General features: G+C 41.3%; 1 protein-coding gene across 1 annotated transcript in view; it reads left to right on the forward strand.

The window, feature by feature from the left end:
- The first annotated feature begins 5468 nt into the window (after positions 1-5468).
- CCDC149 (coiled-coil domain containing 149) overlaps positions 5469-27473 on the forward strand; it is a 52121-nt gene continuing 30116 nt past the window's right edge. The window contains exons 1-4 of the mRNA XM_064151327.1: positions 5469-5663; positions 13815-13976; positions 14515-14553; positions 23748-23855. Of these exons, the coding sequence (XP_064007397.1) occupies positions 5592-5663; positions 13815-13976; positions 14515-14553; positions 23748-23855 (381 nt within the window). The 5' untranslated portion in view covers positions 5469-5591. The remainder of the gene's footprint in view (positions 5664-13814; positions 13977-14514; positions 14554-23747; positions 23856-27473) is intronic.

Genomic DNA, 27473 nt, shown 5'->3' on the forward strand with positions numbered 1-27473 from the left:
CAAATTGTCCTCAGCATCTTCCAGAACCTCATTCACAAACTGTCGTTCCTGGGGATCTTCACTGAAGGCCATGCTTAGTATGAAGCTAAGAATGTCCACAAAAGAGCATGTCTGAACTGAACAGTTCCCTATAATGGGTGTTTCCTGGCAATACTGAAGGGCTGGTGACCTGCTCAAATGCCTGTGCCCAACGCCCTACTCGTTGTTTGAGCATTCCAGTCTTAGGAAGCACCCAGCCAGGTGTTTTTCAGTGAAGCCTTCTGTACTGCCTGAGGTCGAAGATTTCTCTAAGACAGAAGGGTGCCTAAGAATTAGATCGTGAAGTATCACAAGACCTTGAAGTAACCAGCCTTTTAAATAAAGTTGTGCAGAACACCTGCATGTATGAAGTTATACATAATACAATACTCCTCAAAAATCTACACAACAGAGCACTCTTGACTTTGGCTTTCAATCACTCGGCAAAAACTCAGAGTTGGTATAGTTCTTTTGTTTAGTCCTGGTTTTGATGCAACAGTATCCCAGGCAATGACCAGATGTGAGTCAGCCAGGACTTGAGCTGGCTATAGGTGTTGTCCATAGCATGTGCACCATACTCAGGATAAAGGGGGACCTTTGTGGAGGGTAGGGAAGCCTTTTGCTTGGACTCCTTCTGACCCTGTTCCTGAGGACTGCCTTCCTGTTTACTGTGACTACGTACATTTGCTGGGCTGAGTATAAATTTGTGTACTTTGTATTGGTACAAATTTGACTTTGTATTGGTATCAATTTCACTAACTCCATTTTCATTTCAACCTATGGGTTTTCTCTCTTTTTCCCAGTTCCTCTTCTCTGCTGGAGAAAGGTCATCAGATGATAGAGTAACTGCTAGAGGTTAGCCCCAGACACAAGCTAAACTGTGACACTTACACGTGTTCACTTTCAAACCAATTTGTTTTCAAACTTGCAATCTCTCCTCTGCCCCACCACCTTAACAGCTTTCCCCTCAATTCTCTCCATGGACATCCTACCCACACACCTCACTCCTGGCTGCTACTTTGCATTGTTCTTTCCTTCCCTCCTTTGGCCAGACCTTACCACCTAGCCCTTTCCAAGAGACCACTCTGTTCTTATCTCTTCCCCTATGTTCTTTTTCCACCTTCTCTCTAGAGGAAAGAGCTACTCCAAACTTCAATATCCACTTGCACTAGCTAAGTATCTTACAATGGCTTAAAAAGCCTAGAAAGAAAATAGGCTGTCTCCAATTTTAGTGTTACATGCAGCATCTAATACACAAAGGAGTACAATACATTGAAGGTCCAAAACTGTTCAAGAGGGAAAAAAAGAAACACCATCGCTTTAAAGAACTTTGTTGTTTGCCTAAGATGTGTCCTTCACAGCCTTGACTGGGCACAAAAGGATTCAACATAAATGAGTAACTGCTAAACTGCTTCAGATCTACAGATCATATTGTCCTGCTGACAGATCATGCATGTGAAGTAGAAAAGCTGATACAGGATAGTGAAACCAGCAATGAACCTGAGAAAATTGAAGAAAGTGCATCTGGAATATAAATTGACAAAGTAGCTTCTGAAAAGAAATGGCAAAAGGAAAGGGAAGAAAACAACTAGGGGAAGAGATAAATGCTGAAAGGAATAGTAGCTCCAACAGACATAGGATGATTCCTCCAAAATATGTGCACAAGAGTTTGAGTATGTATTTATCATCAGGTTAGCAAGAACATGAAATAGAATAATGCTGATATAAATTACCAAACGTACTGAACTGGATGTTTTATCTATCATAGGTTATATCTTCATTCAGAGGTATTTAAATGCTGATTAAATGGAACCCTGAAACATCTGTGGAGAGTCAGATTGAATCATCCTTCAGGGGACAAGCACTACATGTTTTCATTACATTTCAATTATGTAGCCTGTCCAGTTCTTAAGGATTTACACTGGGTTTTTAATCATATATTTCTTTAGAGTCAGACATGGATATAATGACGGTGTTAGAGCAGTAGACAAACATTGACAAAACTGAGCAGCAAAATTTCAAGCGATCCTTTCATCGGCTTACCCATGGATAAAAAATATGTGTTAGTTTCTTTCTTTATGTCTGACAGAGACAATGATTTCTGAAAGCTGTGTTTTAGAACTGTTGATTAAATCTCCTACAAGTGAAAACTGTTGGCTAAATCTCCAACATGTTTACCTGAGTAGTTGCATCAAAGAGCCAAAGTAGCTTGGATCTGATTCTGAATGTGTCATTTGTCCAGGCAAAGAAGAAGGTTCTTCCAAAGTCTGCAGCCTTAATGAAATGTAGAAAATGCTTAGAGAAGTGGAGGGTAATCTGGTAAAAAGATAGATGAACTCAAGATACCAAGGGAAAGACTGATCACAAAGCAGAACTGCAGAGAAGGTAGATGAAACACCAGAAGCAGATACGTTTATCTAAAGCATGTATAGAGGAAGAAAGCCAAGCAGATAACAGATCTAGAGACAAAGCCAATGGGATGGTAGCTGAAGAGGAAAGTTGAGAGATTATTTTTTTCCCTCAGACATTCAACAACAACAGCACTCTATATTTCTGATGTTGGCAAGGTGACAGTGTAAAAACAGTCGCTGCAGCAGGTAGGAATCAAGACACCTTGTTAGTTTTGCAATTAAACCAGCAGATTGGTACTCCCCAAACCCACAGCTTTGTTTCCTTGTTGTGTTTGAAACTTCTGTTTTCTCAGGCAAGGCAATTACTTCTCTTCAGTTTCCTATTTATAAACTAGAGGGATAGTACTTCTTTACTATCAACTTGTTTGTCTAAGACACAAACCATATCTCAATAGGTGTTTGTCTAGAGGTTAGCAGAGTGCCCTGGTCCCAAGAGGGATTGTTACACAGCAGCATCAGAGCAACCACTGGTAAGTAAGGCAAAGAGAATCAGGAAAGCTGAAGAAGCTGCCAAAAGGCTTGGTGCCAGGCACTGAAAGTGATTACTTAAAAACACATATTTGAGTTCTTTTATTTCCTTTCTGATCCTATCAAATGCACTTCAGGCACATTTCAGCTTAGTTTTTATTTATTCTCTTGAATCTTTCTTATACTTCAAAAGAAAGTGGTTATTCTCATCCAAGAGCCTGGGCTTTCTGAGAAACACCAGCTCTCATCAGACTTTTGATAACATCATAAGAGCTGGAAATACTTAGAGTTCCTTTTGTTTTAATAACCTCTGTTCCATGAATATTTACTTCTCATTTGAATAATTATCAAAAATAAAGATTAAAACCTTATGTTTGTAGAGAGTGCAAGCAGCTTTGGGATTAAAATGAGTGACATCCCTCAAAAATGAGGGCTATTAGAGGGTTATCTTTTGTACAAGTGGAACTCTTTCTGCAAGAGCATTCTGAGGCTGGAGTACTACCAGACTAGGAAAATGGAGCAAAGAAATTCTGCACAAAAGAAGCAGAACTGGGGAAAAGATTGTGTGATTCATTTACACTAGCAGCTGTACAGCTTTACCTATTAACAATTCTGTGAAAATGATGGAGTTTCTAATATCATTAAGGGTTCTTATAATCAATGGGTTTCAATTATGGTTCTTGTTCATTTAATTTTCATTATTTGCTATTTGCCTGTGCAAACAAGATGCTGTTTTCAGCAGTGGTTTTGCTGAGAAGCCTGCGAGGACACGCAGGATTGTGATATATCACACACATGGCAATGTAAAGCACAGAAAAATATGAACAAAGAGGAAAGACAAATGCATCCTCCAGAGCACTAAAGTTGCAGAATGCCTAGAGATGAGGAACAGCTAATTTAGGAGAAAATGGATTACAATTTGTAGAAAATGTCTAAGTGTGATTTATAATTTGCAGATAAAATGCACGAACTCTGTATTTATCAAACTAAAGCTCCACGCTAAATCTAGCTGCTCTCCTGGACTTTTTTTATTGGGAGATAACAAAAGACATTTCTTAAACTTGATAATCTTACATTCAAAGAGAGCTCCTGCTGAGTTTGTATGTGGCCTGTGTCTATCTCCATGTAAGCTGTTAATTAAGCAGCTGGAGCAGAAATATTGTCAGTGGCCAGGCTGAGGCATCACCTTCTTGAAGGGATGTGAAGTTGTCAAAGGAGGACCTCTCAGACATTTTAGAGAACAGAAGAACACTGTGCTTAGATGCCAAATCACAAACAAATCCTAACAGTGGGGAAACTGTGGTATGGAAGGAGGCATACATATTTCATTGTGTCATCTTGTGATGTTTGTTGTGTTACTTAAAACAAAGAGTAATTGTGGGTAAAATTGCTTGAATACTCCATGCAGTTACACTTAGACTCTTTGGAACAAAAACATGGGTTGTGGGAACACTCACTGTGTTAGAAGCACAACAAAGGTTGTACATGATGTGCCTCAAGGTAGACCTGACAGACAAGAGAGATCTGTGTTCAAAGTGGCAGTGTTAAGTATCACATGTTGAGAAGAAGATTTTGACCCTTTTGTTCTCCCTCTGTGTTTTACTTCCCACATACTATGCAAGTCATTTTGTTACATACAAATAATGTCTACAGTGGATAGGAAATCAGACATGAACCGGCAACGTGTGCTTGCAGCCTAGAAAGCAAACCATATTCTGGGTTGGATCAAAAGAAGCATGGCCAAAACAGGTCGAGGAAGAGGACTCTGGCCTTCCATTTTCAAAAGACCCGACCAGGAGTACTGTGTTCAGTGTAAGAAAGATATGGACCTGCTCAAGGGAGTCTGGAGGAAGGGCATGAAAATGATCAGGGGGTCAGAGCAGCTCTCCTATAAAGAAAGGTTGAGAAAGTTGGGTTATTTCAAAGAGACTTTATTGCAGCCTTTCAATATATAAAAGAGGCTTAGAATAATTAGATAAGGGTTTTTACCAAGGCCTGTAGTGGTAGGATAAGGAGCAGGAATTTAAAACTTGAAGAGGGTAGATTTAGACTGAGTTTAGGGATAAAGTTCTTCACTGTCAGGGTGGTGAGACACTGGAGTAGTTTGCCTTGAGAAGTTCTGGTGAACTCATCATTGGAGGTATTCAAGGCCAGGCTGGATGTGGTCTTTGACAACCTGATCTCGAGAAAGCTGTCCCTTCCCATAGCAGATCGGGCTAGATGAGCTTTCAAAAGTGCTTTGCTATGCTGTAATTATGTATTAAGGTTTCGCCAGCAGCACAGTATGCTGATGCTCCATGAGCATGCTTAGCTGCTCAGCGCCTGGGACGGCAGCAGAGCCCTGCAGTTGTTATTGCAGAGAAGGGCACTGAATAAGACGCTTCTCTGGGCAACGCATCTCAGACTCCTCTGCACAGCCCTAGGTGCGTGGCTGTGCTGTGACCCACGCCCTGCCCGACCCTGCCGGGATGCGCTGCCGTGCGGAGGCGGCCTTCAGTCCCGGCGCCCCTCCGCGGGCAGGGCCACGCTAGGCCCGATGCGGTGAAACGCTGCCACAGGCCCAGCTCCGGCAGGCCCGTGTCCGGTACACCGTGGGGCGTCCCCGGCCGGCCGGCAAGAGACGAGCGCAGGCCCCGCCTCTCTCCGCAGGCTGCCTGCCTGCAGACCGGGGCGGGCGGAGTCGCTCGCCGCCTCATGTCGCGGCGGCCCGCCGGAGCCATGAGCTCCCACCGCAGCGAGAGCGACTGGCAGGGGCTGGTGAGCGAGGTGAGGCGGCAGGGCAGGGGCAGCCGCAGGCGCTGGCTGGCCCAGCCTCCCGCGACGCGGCCTGAACACCGGGCACCGTCTCCTTTCGGGGCTGTCGGGCTAGAAGGACGGGGGTAGCGGCTGGCCCCGCCGCGGTGCCCAGCTGCTGCCCCGCTCCTTGAGGGAACTGCTGGGGCGAGGGCCAGAGCCAGCGGGAGAAGACCCTGGGTCGGGACTGAGAGGAGGGCCTTGACTCCCGCGGCTGTGGCGGCAGCAGGTGGAGCCAGTGGGGGGGGGGCACCGAGCCAGGCTGAGTTGTGCGGCCACGTCTGCCGTGTGGCATGGCCGTGCCACGAACCGCCCGTCTGCTGCCGGCCCCGACCGCCAGCACGGCTCTAAGTACAGTGGAGGAATGTTTGGGAACCTCTCGCATTTATGTAACTGCCTTGGGGCTGCCAGAGAGCGGGGCTTTGGGTCGGAGCCTGCTGTTAGTTGGATATTGCCAGGGAGTCACCTGTGGCCGTGGCCCCCGGGGCTGAGGCCTGGGGCTCGCACTACTGCCAGCTCGGGGGGAGGCCCAGCAGCAGCTCAGCCCTCCCACGGCAGTCAGCCGCGGGGCCCGGGAAGCCCCTGTCAGTTCGCTCCTCTGGCAATTACTTTGTTTTCGTGCTTCACCCGAATCACAACTGAAAGGGTTTTGAGACCCATGCTGTCGCTTGTAAAATGGGAGAAAAATCTCTATTAGTTCAGTGGCCTTGACCTTCAATAGGTGGAGGATTTCAACACGAGAGTAGAAAATATTGTTATCCGCTACATCCACATGTTTACAGTACACATTTCCATGTAGGGTAAGTTGTCAAACTCAAAAAACTTGAGATCAGTACCATTTAAAGTGATATCAAAGTCAGATCTGTTTAATGGGAACTGTGAAGTTCAAAGTAGATGGGCACACTATTTTTTGCGTAGCACTTTGCATTGCATTAATTTTACATAGCTATAAAAATACTATATTTCTGTTTACAGCCAGCAAACAAAGCTCTGCAAATGACGTGGGCCTAGGTCAGCCCGAATGTACAAGTAGGATGAGGAGGGTGTGATAGAGTATCATGCACGCAGATGAACTCCTCTGATGTTGGAAAGGCTTTGCTTCTTGTTGCATAAAGTGATTGTGAATTAAGGCCCTGACGCGTCAAAAAGATGCATGAGTCCAGCGTCCTGAGCCTGTCACTTCTCCCAGTGATTTCAATAGGAGTTTCTGTGGCCTCAGATCTGTGCTTTACAGTACATCCAGGATTGGAATCTGCCTTTGCACACAGTGTTTGCAAACACAAAATAATGCAAAAGAAAGTGAAAAGTGTACTTAAAGTAGCCTCCTGATCATGCAGTGTTGCATCTGACATCACTTAATAAGGTCAACCCTGAGCCTCCTCTTCTCCAGGAGCTGGGATTGTTTAGCCTGGAGAAGAGGAGGCTCAGGGGAGACCTTATTGCTGTCTACAACTACCTGAGGGGTGGTTGTGGCCAGGAGGAGGTTGCTCTCTTAGGTGGCCAGCGCCAGAACAAGAGGACACAGCCTCAGGCTGCACCAGGGGAGATTTAGGCTTGAGGTGAGGAGAAAGTTCTTCACTGAGAGAGTCATTGGCTACTGGAATGGGCTGCCCGGGGAGGTGGTGGAGTCGCCGTCCCTGGGGCAGTTCAAGGCAAGGTTGGACGTGGCACTTGGTGCCATGGTCTAGCCTTGAGCTCTGTGGTAAAGGGTTAGACTTGATGATCTATGAGGTCTCTTCCAACCCTGATGATACTGTGATACTGTGATACTTTCCTGTATGGAGTTTTATTTGGGGGTGGTGCCACATGGTGGGGAATGGTAAGAGATAGAAACAGTTCAGAGGGTGCGTTAAGAGCAAATATCCCTAATCTTGGCTGTAAAAAGTCACTTAGAGTTACTTTGGAACTTTTAAACTTTTGATGATGTAACCTAAAAACTCAATCCTGAAATGGAGCACTTCTGATTTAGGGGCTTCTTGATTGTAGTGCAGTTTAATGACTGTGTTAAGCTATGTTCTTGCAAATAGTTAAGCATACATTTAATTTTTTTTGGTCGGGAACATTTAGAGACCTAGTGATTTATATTCAGGTTTCCTTTCCTTTCTCTCTGTTCCCACAGCAGGCTTACAGCTTGTTTTTCTGCATGAAGTCTGTAACACATGCTGTCAGGCTATAGGCTTCCCTCTTCAGCCTTCCTCTTCCTTTGGCTATTGTGATTAACTTTGTGCAATTTACCCATTAACTCCAACGTCCTAATGTATCTGTGAGAAAGTGTCTCTGACTTACTAGGCAATGTGTCAAGTTGTTGCAGTTTCCTGTATCCTGCCGTGGTACAGAGCTTCTCCAGGCCTTTTACCTTCAGTGCCTGCTAGGGAGTTAAAGTTTTGTTCCCTCTGCATTTCATAAAACATTCTGAAGTAGTTTCAAACCTATGATAGCATGGGCAGGAATCACAGAATTGCTCTGCTCACTCGCTCCCTGAGATAGGACAAGGAGCAGTGGATGGAAGCTACAGCACAGCATGTTCCAGCTCAACACAAGGGGGAACTTCTTGACTGGAAGGGTCCCAGAGCACTGGCACAGGCTCCCCAGAGAGGTTGTGGGGTCTTCTTCTCTGAAGACTTTCAAGGCCTGCCTGGATGTGTCGCTGTGTGACCTGAGCTAGATTGTATGGTCCTGCTCTGTCAGGCGGTTAGATGTGATGGTCTCTGGGTCCCTTCCAACCCTTCACATCCTGTCATCCTGAGAGTTAACCAGGTTGGAAAAGACCTTCAAGATCTTAGAGTCCAGCTTAAGCTTTGGGGAATTACTTGCAGAACATGCAACTATTGAGCAGCAGTTCTGGTTGAAATTGCTAGGTGTTGCAGATATGAATTCTGAGTAAGAGTGAGAAACCTGCTTGTAAGCATCAGAGCACACCTTTCTCACTGGCTGCACAATTGTTTTAATGTGGACAAGACAGAAGAGGAAGGAAAATTAGTGAGGTTTTCATGTTTATATCTCTCTGACTTTCTGCCACGTTGCCTTTTCAAATGAAGCATGAAATGTAATTCACCAAACCTTTATGAGGGGACCTGACTGGCCTTGGAGCTGCTAATTTCAGAGCTTTTCTCAATGCAGCCAAATGCCAGTGGCTGTAGGGAAGAAAAAAGTGGAGCGGATGCTCTGAGGCCCCTCGGTGATTGGGTTGGCATCATAATGGCTTTGTCATTTAGAAGAGGAAGTGGAAACACTAAAGGAGCTGGTACTGTGGCTTGCTGCTCTCCAAAGTTCTTGGGAGCTGTGGGAGAAGTACTGTGGAGACCTGCATGCTGTGCTTTCACACAGCAAAACAAGTGCTTGCTTCTCATGTTTCCATGTTCCGGGTTGGACTGAGATACCTACCAAGATGTTAAGGAACAAACATGGAGAAATTAATCCTATGCTCAGCATACAAAACCATTAAGGGCTGGATCACATCAAGAAATAATGTTATTTTGACCGATCAGGTCAAATGAGGTTACATGAGCCTACCAGGGATGCAGCTCTGCTTGACCTGCTGTTCACAAATAGAGAGGGGCTAGTGGGAGATGTGGTGGTCAGAGGCTACCTGGAGAAGAGGAGGCTTAGGGGTTACCTCATTGCTGTCTACAGCTACCTGAAGGGAAGTTGTAGCCAGGTGGAGGTTGGTCTCTTCTCCCAGACAACCAGCAACAGAACAAGGGGACACAGTCTCAACTTGCACTGGAAGAAGTATAGGCTGGATGTTAGGAGGAAGTTCTTCACAGAGAGAGTGATTTGCCATTGGAATGGTCTGCCCAGGGAAGTGGTGGAGTCACCGTCCCTGGAGGTGTTCAAGAAGGGACTGGATGAGGCACTTAGTGCCATGGTCTAGTTGACTGGCTAGGGCTGGGTGCTAGGTTGGACTGGCTGATCTTGGAGGTCTCTTCCAAGCTGGTTGATTCTATGATTCTGTGGTAACTCCTAAGTGACCAGTGAAAGCCACGTGATGTACAAGACATCATGCTCAGGGTTTACTTCCATCCTCAGTGAGTCATACTAGCCTGCTTTGTGTTTCAGGAGGTAGCTAGTGAAGCTATTGCTGAGCAGCAAGAAAAAAAAGCAGAGTTGATGTTGTGGAATAAGCCCAAGGACCCTGCGTTGTCTCAGGCTTTATCCAAAATGAGGATGTGAGATGAGATGGCAAACAAAGAACTGGTAACTGTGGTTTGCTGCCTTTGAGTTCTTGGCTGGGATAAGTTGAACAGATTTATCTGAAGTCAGGGGTAGCAACACTAGTGAAACAAACATGCCAAATAGTGACATTGCAATGTGTTTTGGGACTCTTAGTTTGTTAATTCCACAACAAAATTGCCTTCAAGAGTACAGCAAGGAGAAATTTGCTGAAACTTCAGGCAGTTCAATAGTAGTCAGATCTCTTGTCCAGAAGATGTTGAGCAGAGTCTGTGGTTTCTCTGAGAGCACAGTAGGTTTCCAGGCTCACATACCCGTTGACATTTGGGAGGACACTAGGTCCTGAAGTGTTGGGAGAACACAGATCATCCACAGTGATTCCAAAGTACAATTTGGAGATAGTATCTCTGCTTTTACACTCAGAAAATTAGGTATTTTCCTTCTTAATGTCACTAATTGCCATTAAATACCCGAGTGTGGGCTACTTATTTGCTCAAATTTAAAATAAATTACTTGATTATAGGAATTTTATATTTTTGTTGATTTTAAACTTTGACAGTGTCCCAGCTCATCAGATTATTAGACCATGTCTACGGTGCCGTTAATGAGATCTATCCAGATTTGTCACTAAAAATAGCCATGGGCAAATACTAAGTGTTTGATGTAGAGGGTCACCTTGGAGGAGTTACACTCTTCTGTAATGTCAGTCTCTTTTTACTCAGTTTCACTAAAGTAGTTATCTGGCTGTAAAGCAGTTCAAGCAGTAATGTAGGATGTCATATATATTCCTTTAATTATTATGATCTTCCTTGTAGCAATTATAATTTGCTTTATTGCAGATAACAGTGCACTAGTAGATAAAAGTCACTAGACAGATATGAAAAGTTGTACATTGTAGCTTTTTAGATTGAAAGCAGAGCAGCTGGTTCTCACTTAACTTTGCATTTTAAACTCAAAGATTGGTTTGGAACATCAATTAAAAACAAAAGACAAAAAGATATATTTTTTTTAGCATAATAGAATTCACTTATTTGTCACACTGGTAGTATGTGAAACTTCGGTTTTCCTGCAGCTGAAGAGGAGTAAATCTCTATTTGAATGCCAGAAACATCTACTGAATGCTTTGTCTCAGACAGTATGAGGAAATTTCCCTTACTGCTTGAACTGCTCCAAGAAGACTGTTAAACTCCTATATTCCTTTTGACAGCATACCAATTTTGCTGCACTTAATTGTCCATATATGGGAAATTGTTAGTAGGACTCAATTGTTTCCCTGACTAGAATCCATTTCTTGTGTATCATTGTTAGGTTCTTTTATGGCCATTATTAGTATTTTTTTTTTTTAACATTCAGAAACATATATATTGGATAACCTCTTTGAGGTCTGTCCTTGTATGATTTGTTTTCCCTTCAAAAGTGGCAATGGGAATTGGAAACATCGCTCTCTTAAATAATGAAATTCCACAGAAATGCTGTGGCTTTATTGTTTCTTCTACCATAAGCCCATGGAAACAAATTACTGGATGTTATTACTATTTTTATCCCACTTATTTGGGAAAGTCGATATATGCAAAAGGCAAAAATTACTTTAAAAAGCCTTCTAGGTGGTCATTTTTATAGTATAATCCAATCAGTACATAGATGAGAGTTGTCAAGTCCCTTGCATCTGTATGGCACATGATCAATATATAATTTGTCAACTTAAAATGCACTTTAAACAAGGAGGAGGATGTAATTCCTTTACATTTAGACCCTGAACACTACTGGGTTTATGGTTCATTATCCTCAATCTGATAGATGGTAAAGAATTCTTTTGCCCACATCAGTGCTGCTGCGAAAGGTGAAGCCTTTTTTTATGCTTTGAGTTTGTCCATTGTGGAGAGCTATGACTCATGGCTGAAGGGAGATTTGTTTCGGACTAAGTCTGACAGGTGTTGGTTTTACCTACATACTTCAGTTACCTCCCAACTATCTCTGCATTGCTCCACACACCAGCTCTTGTGGCAGGCTTGGGAGCACCTGCTGATTCTGTGGGTGGCCTAAAGTGAGATGTTTTTGCTTTGCTCCCCTCACACTGTGTAGGTTGGGTAGGTTCTGCTCCACATAGGTGTTGGCTGGATGGACTAGCTTCGTTCTTCCTGGTGGGCAAAGGAACAGGACAGGCTGTGTGGTTCAGGGGTTTGGGCTGCTGGGTGTTTTAAAAGTGATTGTGAGGTTTGCTTTTACTTGTTTTTATTTGCAGTTACTGTACCAGATTGTTAGCCTTTAAAAACAATGCAGTGAAGGTATATTTTTGAATAAGCTAAGATGTGAGAGAGTTCTGGGAAAAAAGGAGATTGTCAGAGGCAAATATTTCACTGTAAGGCAAGGAATTACTTTACCAAGTTTGAAGCAGTTTTCCATGTCACCATCAGCAGTTGCTGACAATATTAAAGTTTAGCTTCTGATACCTTTCAGTGCTTTATCAGGGAACTTGACATTTGTGTAAGGTATCAGTAAGGACATAAGTACATAGGTACAGTTGCCTTTGTTGATGCCAAGGCATCATGATCTAGAAAATTTATGACAGGATTTCAACTTCAGTATTGCCAGAAATAAAATTAATCCAAGGTGGAAGTGTCCTTTTAGAGAGTTCAAATCCTTCTTGGAATTGCTTCTGGCATTCCCAGCTGGCTTTTTTGCATCTAAGTGTTTACTATTTTTGGAAAACATTGGTTGTACTGATGCATCAAACTCGCTCTTCCCTTTCTCACTGACTTGAAATTGAGGTTAACAAAGTCAATTCCAAGCAAGTCGTACATACGAGTAATGATTTTTGTCCCAAAGAACAGCACTGACTTGAACAGTATGGAAGTGCTGATGCTCTTGCTTTGTGCAAGAGCCCATAATGACAAAGTATTCTTGTCAGAGTATATAATGAAACTATAAATTGTTTTCATGACTGCTGTGATATTTGGTCTCTTGCAGAGCACATTCAGAAAGTATTTAGTGCCACATCTTATGTAACATCAGAAATAGAAATATACGCTTTAGCATGAGCAGTGTCAAGTGATGGGTGAGAAGAATCTGCTGATTGAACATCACGTTAAGTGAAAAAAGTTGCCTGGAACTTCTGACAGTTCAGCCATTGTAGGAGAGGATGATGTAAGGTTGCGCTCCCAGTGGGGAAAGGTAATGAAGCAGATCAGACTAATGCGAGTTCTGCTTTGCTTTGTGCGTGAGCCCTGTGCATTAGAGGTGGTGGCTGAAGGGGCAGAGGTGAGCCTCTGCCTTTACTCCTTGTGCAGGTGCTTGCAGTACTCTTGCATCATTTCCCATTCTTTTCACTCGGCAAGCACATGCGTGAACTATCACAGCTGAATTAGTTTATTTTGCTTGTGCTGATACCACACTGTGATTGTTTCAGACTCATTTCGGCTGCCACTCACATTACCCTTTCTGCTCTAACGTGGTGCTGTTCCCACTGTCCAAGTGGGAGGCTGAGCCCAGAAAACATTACTGCTAGTGGGGAGGAGAAGGAGGGAAGGGGGAATGAGGTGGGAAATGCTCGTTGCTAACACGGGTGGGTATTGTGGACACAAGTAGAAAAGGGAGTTTGCCAAGGCACTTCCTTCTAGCAGCCTTCCTAGGACTGTGGATCAAATGGTGAGGTTCCGCCCCACATTTCCACATGAGGAGAAAGGGAAGAAGTATGAATGTTGATTTTTTCCAAATCACAATGCTTGTTTGAACCTGTGCCGTACAAATGGATCTCTGGCTTCTGACAGAAGAAGTTTATTCACCATTATTATTACTAATAAGCTAAGATGACTTGTCACAGACTTTGGTCTTATGCAGAGAATCTTTCTCCAGCTTTTCAGAGAAAAGCTCAAACCTCTTGTATCCAATACTGGCTGGGGTTGGAATGACATGTTACAATTATGTTTTTGGGTTTTTTTTTCTCTTTTGCAGTATCTGGTGTGTAAGAGGAAGCTCGAAAGTAAGAAGGAGGCATTGCTAATCCTTTCCAAAGAGCTGGACACCTGTCAACAAGAAAGAGACCAGTACAAGCTTATGGCCAACCAGCTGCGGGAACGACACCAGTCTCTGAAAAAGAAGTATCGGGAGCTGATTGTAGGTTGCTCTTTGTGAAAACTTTATGGCTGGGGGACAAAGGTGAACCTCAGAGTAAAATTGGGAAGTTTATAATGACTGCTGTAAAGAAAAAAAAAAAGTAAAAGTTTAGGTACTTGTTTACAGCAATCCTGCAGTTGTACAGCCCTGATCATGTTATTACTTATTTACTCTGTGTTGATGAGGTAGTGCCTGTATTACAGAAGACACAGAAAGGCAGGGCATGCTCTGAGGAAATTCATTTCAGTTGTAATTCCATTTAAAAACTGACTGTAGTATTATTCCATAGCAACTTAATGTACCGTTATGAAAAATAATGCAACATAAATTTGTAATGACCTGCTCTTCTAGAAATGTAAACAAATCTTCAGCCTTAGACAATTTCTTGAGTTGAAATTAATGTTGCTGGGAGTAATCTAGATGCAGTATTGTAGAAACCATTTTGATAACAGATTAGTTAAAAGACGTGTTTGATAATTTGATCCACAAAGTTAATATAGCTGCTGGTTACCAATAAAATATGTCCATTTATTTATAGGATGGGGACCCATCCCTTCCTCCTGAAAAGAGGAAACAGGTAGGATTTATTTTTCTGTTGGCATTATTTATCTGCTACAGAAAGTACTTTGCAAAAGTGTGAAAATATTAACTAAAAATCTGATAAAAGAAACCACAAGCATTTCTGTCCAGTTTTCAAACTGGAGCTTCTTCTGCTTTTGTCTAAGCATGTTTCACTATTATTAACTAGAATATATGGCTATTGCTTTTATGTTCATCTGAGACTGGAATTGGTCAGTATATGGAAACTTGAGAGTGTCTTTGTCTTTCTTGTACTGAGTCTTAAAATGGGTTTGTGGCAGGACATTTCATACTTTAAAGCAATGTGGGAATGCATTGTCTGCACCCATAATTGTTAATTTATTGTTGTGAGTACTGTTTTCCATTAGGTACTCTCCTGGGTCACTTGGGCTCTATGAGTTAGAAATGGTAAGAACAATGGTAATTGCATTTTATGGTTCCCCTGAAAAACTTTTTTGCCTGCTGACTTTCATTTTTGTTCCCAGAGATCCATATAGTGTGTCCCAGTTGTTGGAGGGCTGGTTGTCACATCGTTAAATTATCTTAATTTTTAGAGAAAAATGGCAGCCAAAACACAATGTGTGAACAGGGAGAGGAGGACAACCCAAAAGAACAAAAGTTGTTACTGTAATTGCCAGTCTTCTAGCCAGTTTTAAAGCATGGTTACTGCATTCCTTTAATGGATCAGAAGTTTTGCTCATCATCCTTTCTCTGTGAGTTGGCTTGTGGTTCTTGCTATTTCCTTAAAATTTTAGGGGCTCAGGACTTTGGTTGCTTTAAACTAAAACTTAAGAGACAATATAATTACTCAGGCACTTAAAACAAATAGCTGCCAAGAAGTCAGTGGCTCAGTGCAGAATCATTTAACTTCCTCATTAGTTAGGATAATTTATTTGAAATTCTGTTATTTCGACAGAGTTCTAATAAAAGTTTATGACCAGATATAGGTTTGTGCATTCTGACTACTAAAATTGTAGCTGAAGAATATACAATTAAAAGAAAAAAAAAACAATGCAGCATATGGGTCATTACAGAGATAAGTAGGAAAGGAGTTTTGCCATCCCATGAATGTTGTTCTTATTAGTCTCTCATATTTCAAAACAAATTAATCTGACACTTGTTTCTAAAATACTAGCAAAATGTAGTCTACAATCAGAAGCTGCAATTGTATGAAGTTCTGCCTAGAAAGCCATTTCATAATCTAGTTAGGAGTCTTCTGAGGAAGTTATGTACTTGTGCTAGGTAACAAGAAGATCCTCTTCTCAAATGGGGCCACTTAGAGGTCTCACCCATTTATAAAATGTACTTTGGGATGTATAGTAATAGGTTGTTAGTGCATTTCTTGAGTTTTCATTTGCCTGAGAAGTGTCTGTAATATACAAGGTTAACAGAGTAGTTAGGACAACTTTGCTGAAGAGCAACGTAGTTGTTCTTTGAAAAGTGCATTACACAACAATAAAGTAATGAATATTTTAGGGTGAGGGATGTTGTTCAACCTGGAGAAGAGAAGACTTCAGGGAGACCTGCCTCCCAGTACCTGAAGGAATCTTACAGGAAAGCTGTAGGAGGCATAGAGGGACTTCTCATAAGGGTGTCTAGCAATAGGACAAGGGGAAATGGTTTGAAGCTGAGAGAGGGTAGGTTTAGACTGGGTCTTAGAAAGAACGGTATGAAGGTGGTAAGATCACCTCTGGAATAGGCTGCCCAGGGAGACTGTGGATGCCTCCTGCTTGGGGGTGTTCAAGACCAGCTTGGATGAAGCCCTGAGCAGGTGAATCTAGTGGAGAGGTGGCAGGGAGATTTGGAGTAGATGCTCTCTTAAGGTCCTTTCCAACCTAAGCCAGTCTGTGATTCCATGATTTTCCCCATCGTTACTGTGTACTTTTTAGCATTTTTTCACCTAAGGACAAGTGAAATTCCTTGTGATCTTTTACACTTTTTCCATCTCTTTTTGCCCAGAAGCATGACTGCCTGCTGGTAGAGGTTTGTGACCTCAGTCACTTTATAAAAACAGAAGCCCTGATCCTGTAATGAATTTTGTGTGACAGAGAAGTACATGCTGTTCTTGTGTCAGAAATAAGATGAAAACATGCTGCATAATTTGCTATCTGTTATGTTTCTTTCCTGCAACTGACAAATTATTGTAGAAATTGCAGTCTAGAACCTTGAATGTAACAGGTGGGATGGAATTGCTGCTTTCTTCTTATCTTCAATTTTCACCTTTATTATCAGTTTGCAACTCCTTAAATTATCTTGTTTTCCACACTGTGCCTTCTCTCCTTGTTTTTGCAGTACAGATTGTTCTTGTTTTGTCAGGTAACCAGGCAATTTTTATCAACAGTTAACTCAGAATGTTTTTTCCTTAAAATTTGGGTTACTTAAAAGTATCTTAACCCTGCAGTGTTTTCCTTCTCAGAACTGTGTGCAGTGGTACACATCTCTGACATAATCCAAAGATTGCTCCATGTCTATCACCTGGCAAGCAGCAAAAGCAGGAAATGAGAAACTGCTACTGAAATATCTTTTCCTGCAGCAGGTGTTTTACTGTCAGTGCTGTTGCTACAGCCTGTGAGTTGCCAGTGCCCCTCTTACCAAACACTCAGATGAAGATAGTGGGGTAGTTGAGTAAGTAATTTAGGGGTGAGATGCCCAGAGAAGGGCCACGAGGGTGATCGGAGTGCCGTAGCTCCTCTCTTATGGAAACAGGCTGAGGAAGTTGGGGCTACTCAGTCTGAAGAAGAGAAGGCTCCAAGAAGACCATACTGTGGCCTTCCAATGTCTGAAGAGAGCCTACTTTGAGAAAGCTGGTGAGGACTTTCAGGATGTCAGGTAGTGATAGGACTGGAGGAAATGGATACAAGCTAGAGGAGGGCAGGTTTAGATTAGATATTAGGAAGAAGTTCTTCACCATAAGGGTGGTGAGACACTAGAACAGGTTGCCCAGGGAGATGGTAGGAGCCCCATTCTTGTAAGTTTTTAAGGCAAGGCTGGATGTGGCTCTGAGTAGCGTGATCTAGTGTGAGATGTCCCTGCCCATGGCAGGGGGTTGGAACTAGGTGATCCTTGAGGTCCATTCCAACCCTGACAATTCTGCGATAGAAACAATGAGAAGTTGATTTTGGTGGTAAAATTCACTAGAGGTGGTAAGCAACAGATATTATCCATTTTAAAAGGTCTGTTAAAATGTTGCTCTGTCTACAAAGTCTTTGTTGGCCATCCTGTATAAACAAATTCTGTCATTCTGCAGTGGTGCACATTTGTGTGCATTTGCTGGGATATTGAGCATTTTTATGGCATTGGCAATCAAATACTGGATATCTGTTGGACAGTGTTGTCATGCTGGGAAACTTAAAGAAAGAAAAAACATGGATGAGATTTTTAGCTTGATTTACACTGATTGTTTTTGTGTTGTGGTGGGTTTGTTTTGCTCAACATTGCTTAAATTTTCAGTAAACTTTAGTTTGGGAGAAGGTTTGTCATTGAGCTAAGAGATCAGTGCATCCTTTGACCTTCTGTATGAAGTGGAGGTTCTTTTAATACAGATGAGATCCTTTGAATAAACAAAGGTGAAGTAAAATGCATGGTTAGGAAAATGACTGTGCTGGGGCACAGTCCTAAATATGCTTTGCTTAATTTGATCTCAGTGAGACCACTCAGTTGGAGATAATGGGTTTGCAGTGGGGCTGTGTGTTAAGAATAAAGCTGCAATGCATATGTTCACTCTTGAGGGCTTATATTTGTATTTTAAATGTATGAAAAATCAAATTAAATAGAGGTATGCATCAAAAGATCACAGAATGGTTGAGATGTGCAGCTAGTCCTATCCCCCAGTTCAGACAGGGCCACCTGCTAAATGGCTTTTTGGTTCTATTAATCAGCTCTGTGAAAATTGCAATTGCTGAGTGTGTTGAAGGTGCGTGAGCAGGAGTTAGTCTTTCTTGTTTTGCAGAGCCTAGCCAAGTTTTGCCTAGTCTGCTTCTGTGGTGGGATTCCTGCCCAGTTATCACAGCAGCAGATACTCAGAGGGGGAGAGGATTTTCTACTTGTCTTGTTTTACATCAAGTGACTGCTTGGCAAGGCTTTGATTTTTCCTGTTGTTTTTTCCATGGGGAAATATGACACATATTAAGTGTATCTTGTTTAGTATACCCAGGACCTATAATTTTAAAAGTCTTCTCTACAGGGCTTTCAACTTGCAGAGAAAAATACAGTAATTTTTGGGGTTTGTCATAAGGAAGCTAGTGCTTTGGGAGGTTGTCACTTCTTCTACCTTGGAGTGAACAGTGGGAGTTGGTAAGCAAAGCAGGTTTTTCTGTATTAATTCAGCCACTGCAATCATATGAATGCATTGGAGGAGAAACTGCAATTAAATTTGCTATCAGTCACACCCATCGAGTGTGCTTAATGTTTCATCCAACTTTTTTTTTCTGTCAGCCCTATAATTCAGTGTTCTTCTTTGTTTGAAGGTGTGGCTGGAAGAAACATAAAAGGTTGTAAACTGCAGTATAGAAAAGCTTGCTTGTATTTAAAAATATTTTAAGCTGTAGAGGTATGTTGGAAGCTTCCCCTTCTTCCCTCTTGCCAAATTAGTTTCTCAGGCAGTGTCTAACGGCAGAAGGTTCTTTTTTTTCCTCAAGTGTCGAATAAGATTTATGTGCAAGAGAATTGAGAGCTATATTAAAGACTCTGTTACTATCCATCATTTTTAAAGTGGTGTGAAGAAAAATAACAGGGTGTATGTGTGGCTAGATTTGCAAAATGGTTAAAGGAGCCAAATTCAAGTGTATGGTGCATAATGCTGGGGATGGCTGTTTGGAGTCACATCAGAACTTGGGTTATTGGTCAGTAGTGAGCAAAAATCTGTTGCTGTTTGACAGTTATTCACTGAGTTTTGTTGATAAATATTCACAGGTATTTTTATCAGTAGTTTCAGATGGTCATCTCTAGCTAAAAGTAAAGTTTCCACCTTCTATCCCAAGAGTGTTCTTGCAAATTTTAACAAAATCTGAGTGGAAAAAGGTAGGTCTGTGATCCCATCCCATCTTCCACTTTCTTTGCTGTTCTGATTTATGGTGGGTTTTTTCCCCTGTGTAATAAGGGCAGGCACTTCCCACTTGGCATTCTCACATCAGTCTTTTTCTCCTTTCATCTTGGTTTCTGGTGGGATCTTTGGTTATGGTCACACTTGCTTTTAGTTAGAGGAAAAAAGAATATGGGGGGAGTTTTCTGTGTCTGGTACTGCAGTGGGATTTGGACTGTGCTTCACTGAGAGGTTCAGTCACTGGAATAGGCTCCACAGGCCAGTGGTCAGAGCAGGGAGACGGACTTGCTGATTCTTATAGGTCACTTTGAACTTGTGGTGTTCTGTGACTATTTTACATCCAAACTTTCTATGGCAGTGCCTGTTACTCTGTAGAGGCTCAAAAAATACCTGCTGGGAACAGAGTGTTGCCAGAGGTAGATGGAGCTCTGAAAAGGTTATCTGCTACCAGGCAGTTAATCAAGGCCTTGTTTGAAGCACTGTCTGTAGTTAATATTACATATAGTTGCATTGAGAGAGGGTAGGAGAAATAGTTTCCACAGCTGCAGGTTGTTGCAGAGGCAAGACAAGGCAGCAGAAAGATACATGACCACTGTGCCTGGCCCTCCTATTATCCACAGCTCAGAGATCTCCGTCGGTGCTTTGGAGTTAGTTTTGAAAGAGGTAGTTTTGAATAGCCTGAGTGGAAGAACTCTCTGACAGTTACAGGAGGCTTTTTAAGGCTTCACTTAGCATCAAAAGCAACTGTTGAAGAAACTGAGCCTTGGGAAGCTGAATTTGGCTAATTTTCAGAGAATTGTTCTCAGTTGCACAGGTAAATGATATGAGTTTTATTGTCTGCTGAAATAACTTGTCTTGAATTTCTAAGTGAATTCTGTGTTTGTTCTATGAATATTGAAAGAAGTTGCCAGGTGGGAAAATGAATTGCCTTTCCCTTGTACAGATTTCTTCCCTTTTCTCCAAAAATACAGACTCACAGGTTCACCAGGCTAGTTCTCCATTGTTAGCTTTATCATCTTTCAGCCATATGGTTTGTTTGCTCATATATGCCAAAGAAATGGTATCGAGGCCAGGTGTTGATCAGTGTATCCGTTTGGGCTGGCTCTCTTTAAGCCCAGCAGACCACTTTTGAAAATCAAATGCTTCTTCTCCTGTCCATGTTTAACTGAGTGCTTTAATGAGGTTTTGCCAAAACCTTTAAAACTCAGTACAATCTAAATTATATGTTGTGTGGCACCTCTAAGCCAGGGAAATGAATAATTGCTGGGGACCACTGCTGTGACATAGCTTGGTTGTTTTAGTTTAACAGAAATATAACAGAAGCTTTGCATTAAGAAGCAAGTCTATACTTAGCTCATGGTAATACTCTTAGCATGCTGAAATAAGGCTGTTTATTTTAGTGTCTGAAATTCTTCGTTTAAAGTTGCTTCCAAAATCCCTGTCTCAAGAATAAAGGTTTTTGTCACATTAAGTCATTTATATGACTGACAAAATAAAATTCAGCATAGAATTGCAATCCCAGAGAAATGGTTTTAAAGGAAATAAATCTGAGCAGGAAGATTTAGTATAGGCATGGTAATGCCTTTCCTGCAGTTACTGGGAGCTGAGGTTTGACTACAGACTGCTAGAATCCTGATGTTGTGGCTGTAAACACTGATTAGTGAGATTGAGTTCTTCCCAGGTGTTGAAATTACATGTGCTATTGCAGCGTTAGAAGTTGTTAAAATCCATCATAAAAAGAGACTTTATAAATAGAAGCGTTTCAGAAAGGCTTGTGCAAATCATGTTCCTTTTAACTAACTCAGTCAGGTGGCAGGATGGCCTTCATTGAAGTCAGCTTGCTTCAAAGAAAAACCCAAATAAAAATAATTGCATTGGAGCAGTACCCATAGATAGTTCAGTTTAAACACAATTTCCTACAAACACAGGTTTCTTTTAGACAGTAAAAGAAGTACCAGTAAGAAGTACCTCTCAAAACCATTGAGTGACTGTGTCCCTTGATTCACTCAGTATATGAATAACTACTACATATTTGTTTAATGTGAAGAAAAAAATACAGTTCTACCAAAACATACTCGAGGAACCTTTTGCATTGCTTGAATGGTTGCTGTCTTGAAAATAAATGATAGAATCATAAAATGGTAGGGGTTGGAAGGGACCTCTGGAAAACATCGAGTGCACCCCCCCTGCCAAAGCTGGGGGGCAGGACTCACAGGAGCATGTTCAGATAGGATTCAGTGGCTCCAGAGGAGACTGCATAACCTCTATGGGCATCCTGCTCCTGTGCTCTGACATGCTCACAGGAAATAATCACAGGACATTAGGGGTTGGGAGGGACCTCAGATGCAGTTTAATTTTGGCCTATAATTGGCTCTGTATGTGTTTTGCTGTTGTACTCTTTTCTCAGATTATTTATTTGCAATCTTTGCATTTAAAAAATGCTCTAAGCTCTTCAAAACTGTGGGAAACTTAGCTTACTTTCTTTTGAATCTTTGATCCAAAGCACCAGGAAATACAGAAGCTGTAGCAGTGCATTAGGCTTGTTCATCAAGGAGGCTATATCAATTAAGAGTTATTTTCCTATTTAGAGGTTTGAATATATTTGAGACCAATTGGAATTGGGAACTGACATACAGTAGCATTCAAAACTGCCATCTGATTAGAGTTTGATAGTTTAATAGTCTAATAGTCTAATCCTGCAAATGGTTAGATGCATGCATAGCTATATTTGTGTTAATATATTCATAGTTCTGTTAAATATAAAACAGGACCTGTGGAAATAGCAGGTGTTAGTAAACAAGGGGAAGGGTTTCAGGAATGGCTGTCAGACAACTTGTTGGTTTGATAGTGTATGAATTTTAAAGATAGACCTCAGAAAAACATCCTGTGGGACTGTCAAGTAGTTGTGAGAGTGACTGAGTAAAAGAGCAAGGCTGAAAAAGAAAGAAATATCAAAACAGAGAAACAGGTGAGTTGAGAAAGCAGCACAGCAAATGAGGAATGTAAAACTAAACCTAAACCACCAAGAAGTGGAAAGAGTTGATGCATTGGCCTCAAACCCATGGATTATTTGTGAGGGTGGCTTAGAAATACTGACCCATGGGGCTTTGCCAAGTCATGCTTACAAGATGAAAATTATTTTTTCATTTCTTTTGATACTCTTCAGATTTCTGGCAGTGGATGACACACTTAGCTGTCCATAGGCAGTTTCTTGAAAGGCTGCATGTAGCCATGATGGTTATAGCAATCCTAGAAGACAGGTCATTGGTAGGCTTTGCCTGTGCCGAGTCAATGTTTCTGTAGTCCTGTGATACTTTTAGGGGGGGAAAGATACTGATTTGTAATATTTGCTCATTTTCAGGTATAATAGACAGGAAAGGAGGAGATTGCACTGTTTTTTTCAATTAATGATTAAGCTGATGGAATTCAATTGTAAAATTAGAGACCAGACTGCTCACCCCACTAATTTATCAGACTAAATGTGAATGATAACTCTTCCACTGTGAATGACAGCTTTTGGGTGGCAAGGGTGGTATGTTTATTTTTAATATCTGGCGTTCACTCCTGTTTTTCTGGAAGTCTCCACACCAGCTAACAACACAAGTCAGGTCACACATGAAGTGTTGTGCTAGTAGATACCTGTGGTACAGCTAGTAGATACCTGTGGTACAGTATAATGGCAGGGACTCTTTCTGGCATCCTCTTTATGGGCTAGGAATCTGCTCTAAACACTAATAGGGAATACAATTACCTGATAATTACTTCTCAGCTATCCTTTTGTCTATTTATATATGAGTTTAAAGCTGTTATTTTAGCAACTTCATATAATTATTGTAGAAGTATTCTGAGTTTTGCTGTTCCCACCATCCAGGGTATTGGAACTGGCCAGGGGTATTTTCACTTTGTCCTCTTTGGGGTTTGTGTGCTGTTCTGAGAGTGTGTATGCACACCTCCTGTATGTATTTCCTACTGTTAAAGGAACTCTGATGACTTTTTTTTTGTTATCTCCCTAATGAATTACAAAGTCTGGGTACCAGCAACAGGAAAAGTTAGATTGTTGGCAGATAAGGAGTCAGCCTAGGGTTTCTTTTCAATCACCACTTGCACTTCTCTCCATGGGCAGTAACATCTGTCTAATACTTCTTTTCTAGGCAAATCTGGCTCAGCTACTGAATGAGGCCCAAGATCGAAACAAACATCTTGGAGAAGAGATCAGAGAGCTTCAGCAAAGACTGGGGGAAGTACAAGGTGACAATAAGGTAAGTGGCATCAAATGTGTAAACTAGGATGGAGTTTTGCATTTACTTCCTAGGGAAAAAAAATCAAACAATAGGTTATAAGAGCTTCTGGAATGCTTTGATTACAGTGAATGCTCAAAACAGTAGAAGAAAAGAGAGTTGTACAGGATACCACTAAGTGCAGCTTTTAAAATTTTTTTGTATGCTGCTTTTCCTCTTCTGTCTTTAACTATATATTTATGCCTACCCTTGCATTAATGATCTCAGACTTTATTTCTTTCATTTGAATGTATTTTATTACTGATATTTCCTCTTACAGATAAGTAGGGGTAAGTGTATCATCTTGATCATGTGATAATTTTCAATTTTTTTGGCCATGAAAATGCAAAATTTTAGCAAATGATAAAACCAGCAGGGGAGCCATAATTTTTTCCCTTCAAAAATATGGAGCAGTTGATCACAAATATGTGTAGTGAGCTTTGCATTAAGCCCTATCCTATTACCCTTACATAACCAATTTATTTTGTTGCTAAATTTAGCAAGTTATATGGAACATTGCTCAAAATCTGCCATTTGGTATTAATCAAACTCCTGTTGTCTCTGTTAATTGAAATATTTTAACTCAAGCCAAATGTGTGTAACATTCACAGCTGGAGCTGTATGCAAAAGTACATTCAGAGATCAAACTAGTGAGAAGTTGAATTGGAGAGTCGAGGTGGTTAACGAAGTAAAAAATGAAACAAATAATGAAAGATAACTTCCCTCAACTACAGTAGTAAAGTTTTGGGATTTAAAAATGTGAATAAAAATTATGCAACTTTTAATTATTCAGATGAGGTTTCTTCTTTCCATTGAAGTTCATTTTATTTTATGTATTTCTTCTAAACATAAGTGTATTGTGCTAGTGTAGCTTTATTGTTTATCACAAGGCACTTATTTGAAAGTGTGCAGGGAGCTGCGAGAGGGTCAAGTGAGGCCTAAATTTGTAGTAAGCATAGCGTTGAGTGTTACTTGCTCAGGTCTTCACAGAGGAGCTTTCCCATTTCTTTTCATTTGCATGTTACTGTTTGAACTCTATTAGTGTAGAAAACAATGCCTCGCAGTTCTCCAGTAGCACTATTATACCATACAGCCTTTCCCAGGCCAGTCCTGAACATGTTACAAGGGTTTGTAACTACAAACAGAACACAGAAGTAGTGAAACTATGACATATTTAAGTGTCAAGGTTATGTACCTATTCTAACAACATAATCTTGGTAACAGTGGTCAAAATGGCTTTCTTCAGATTTAACTTCGCAGGTTATCTTGGTATTAGCTGGTCATCTTTTGTGGCATCTGTATTCTCGGCATGAATTGAAATTCATGGTCCTCATAACAAATGGAAAAAGTGCAGAAGATGTATTCTGCCCCCTCTGCCCCTTTCCAAAAGGTGCAAAATAGTGCATCGCTAAATAAAGAGGGGGAGGAAAGAGCTGCATCAGACAGGGATTAATTTAAACTAGAATTTTCACTTTTAGAACACATTCTTCACTTGCCTAGTAAATGAGAAATAGAGCTTATTTTAGAGTCAGGTTGCAGTTTTTTGAAGTGCCTAAAAAAGCTTTGCCATTTCTCTGAGGGATTTAGCACTCTCCTCCTGTGTCAGATTTTACTCCTTCCTAGCTTTGGTGATAAAATTCTAGGCTTGTTCCTGAAGTTATTCTGTTCTGCTCATCAGTTCTCCTGCACTGGCAGCTCAGTTACTTCAGGCACTGGAGTCCAGATAATGCATGGTATATACAAAAACAAAGAACTATAATAATTTGCTTGTTCTTACATTTTTTTCCCCTGCATTCTTCTCCCTGCTTTTCTCCAAATGAGGGAGGGCATCCTGCCCAGCTGGTCTACGTCAACCTTACTTCTGGCAAAAGATGAACAAACAGCTGCTTTTGCAGCAAGTGAAGCTGCTTATGAATGAACAATTCTGCCTCTGTCTGAGCAGGGGTGACTCATTCAAGGCTTTGTCACTGAGTGGCAAGAGCTTTGTAGGACTGAAAAAGGAAAAAAAACCTCTTTAAATATCACACATTAGCTCTATTGATAAAGAATTGTTATGATAGCTTGAGTTGTTTTTCACCACTTTAATGTTTGCTGCTAGTAAGATACAGTCACTTGCATTAGCAAGAAGACCTTAAAGTGGTGACATTTTACTCGTTGAAATCGTATTAAGTACGTCATCAGTTAGGCAATAACAAATTACATGCATTTGGTTTAACTGGACTAATTTTTTCCTGTAATCTCAGCTAGAATTCTGTTGGCACAAACAATAAAGCCTCTTTGAGCAGCCTCTGGAAGGATCTGTCGCTGCAGTTTGAGAAATACAGCCACAGTTAGGCTGCAGTGCTCCAGCAACAGATATCTGAGACTATTTATTTTTATGATTGATCACAATCTTTTATCAGCTCTGACACATGAAAACTATTCTGTGTCTATGATAGTTATTTGTAAATCTTTTTCCTTCCTAACGTTCTGGCAGCAGTGCTGGGAGAACAATTACTGAAATTTAGAAGAGGTTGGTTAGGAAATCTCTTGTAAAAGGGTGAAAAATGGAAACTACAAGAAAAACTAGAGGCTTCTGGAAGATTAGATGACTCAGTTGCCTTCACTTGAATTGCTACCCACGCAAATAAATGGTTTTTAAGCTGTTGAGGGCAGTGCACAGCGAGAGGAAGATGCAGGGAGAACAATGGCTGCGGTATTACTGACAGTTCATTATCATAAGGCAGGCAATCATTCATGCAGCAACAGTGCAAACTGTTACATGTGGTGCATTTGCTTTGGCAGAACTGGGACTTAAGGTACTAAATTTGCATAGTCTTGGTCCACTTTTTAAGATTTAGGCAACATGGTGAAGACAATTGCTGTCAGTCAGGCTAAACGTGATGGTTTCTGTCTTCCATGAAGAATGTCTTGCGTTTTACTGGTTTCCCTTTTCCTTCTGCATGGTTTACTGATAATCAGGAATGTACAACTTTGGCACAGAGATCGTTTGCACAGCAGCTACCACAGCAGAGCCTGTTTGGAGCCTTGTGGGGCCGGTACAGAGTTGCTACTTAATAAAGAATCATTTTAGCTGACAATGATTAAAAAAACCCTGTGATATTAAACTAATAAAGACCAGTGGCTTGTGGCACAGAATTGGTTTGGTTAACAATCTGTAGGCTCTTGACAGATAGCTTTCTCTGGTAAGGTGCCATGAATTTAAATCCACTCTGCTGTGGATGCTGTTTACAGAATCCAGAGGGGCAGTGTTAACCTGTTCTCTAGCTGCAAAATGAAGTTAAGTGCTGCTTTCCTCAGTGATGTCTGAATGACAGAAATAAAAATACAGCAGCCAGAGGGCAGGTGTATAAAGTTTATAACAAAGCACTAATATGTGAAATAAACCCTTAACCCTCTGGCATAACACTTAGTGTCTTCTGGGTCGCAGCATTTTGAGGGAAGAATTTTACAGCAGGTGGTGCTGCCTCATGAGACATTCGCAATGCAGAATTAAAGGACTTGGCCTGTTCTGCCCTGTCAACTCTCTGATTGGCCAACTGTCTGGAAGAAGCACTCTGTCATTTTATGGATTGATATTTTATTGTATTTTATTTTATA

Source organism: Pogoniulus pusillus, chromosome 11 (assembly GCF_015220805.1).
Source record: "Pogoniulus pusillus isolate bPogPus1 chromosome 11, bPogPus1.pri, whole genome shotgun sequence".
NCBI classification, from domain to species: Eukaryota; Metazoa; Chordata; class Aves; order Piciformes; family Lybiidae; genus Pogoniulus; species Pogoniulus pusillus.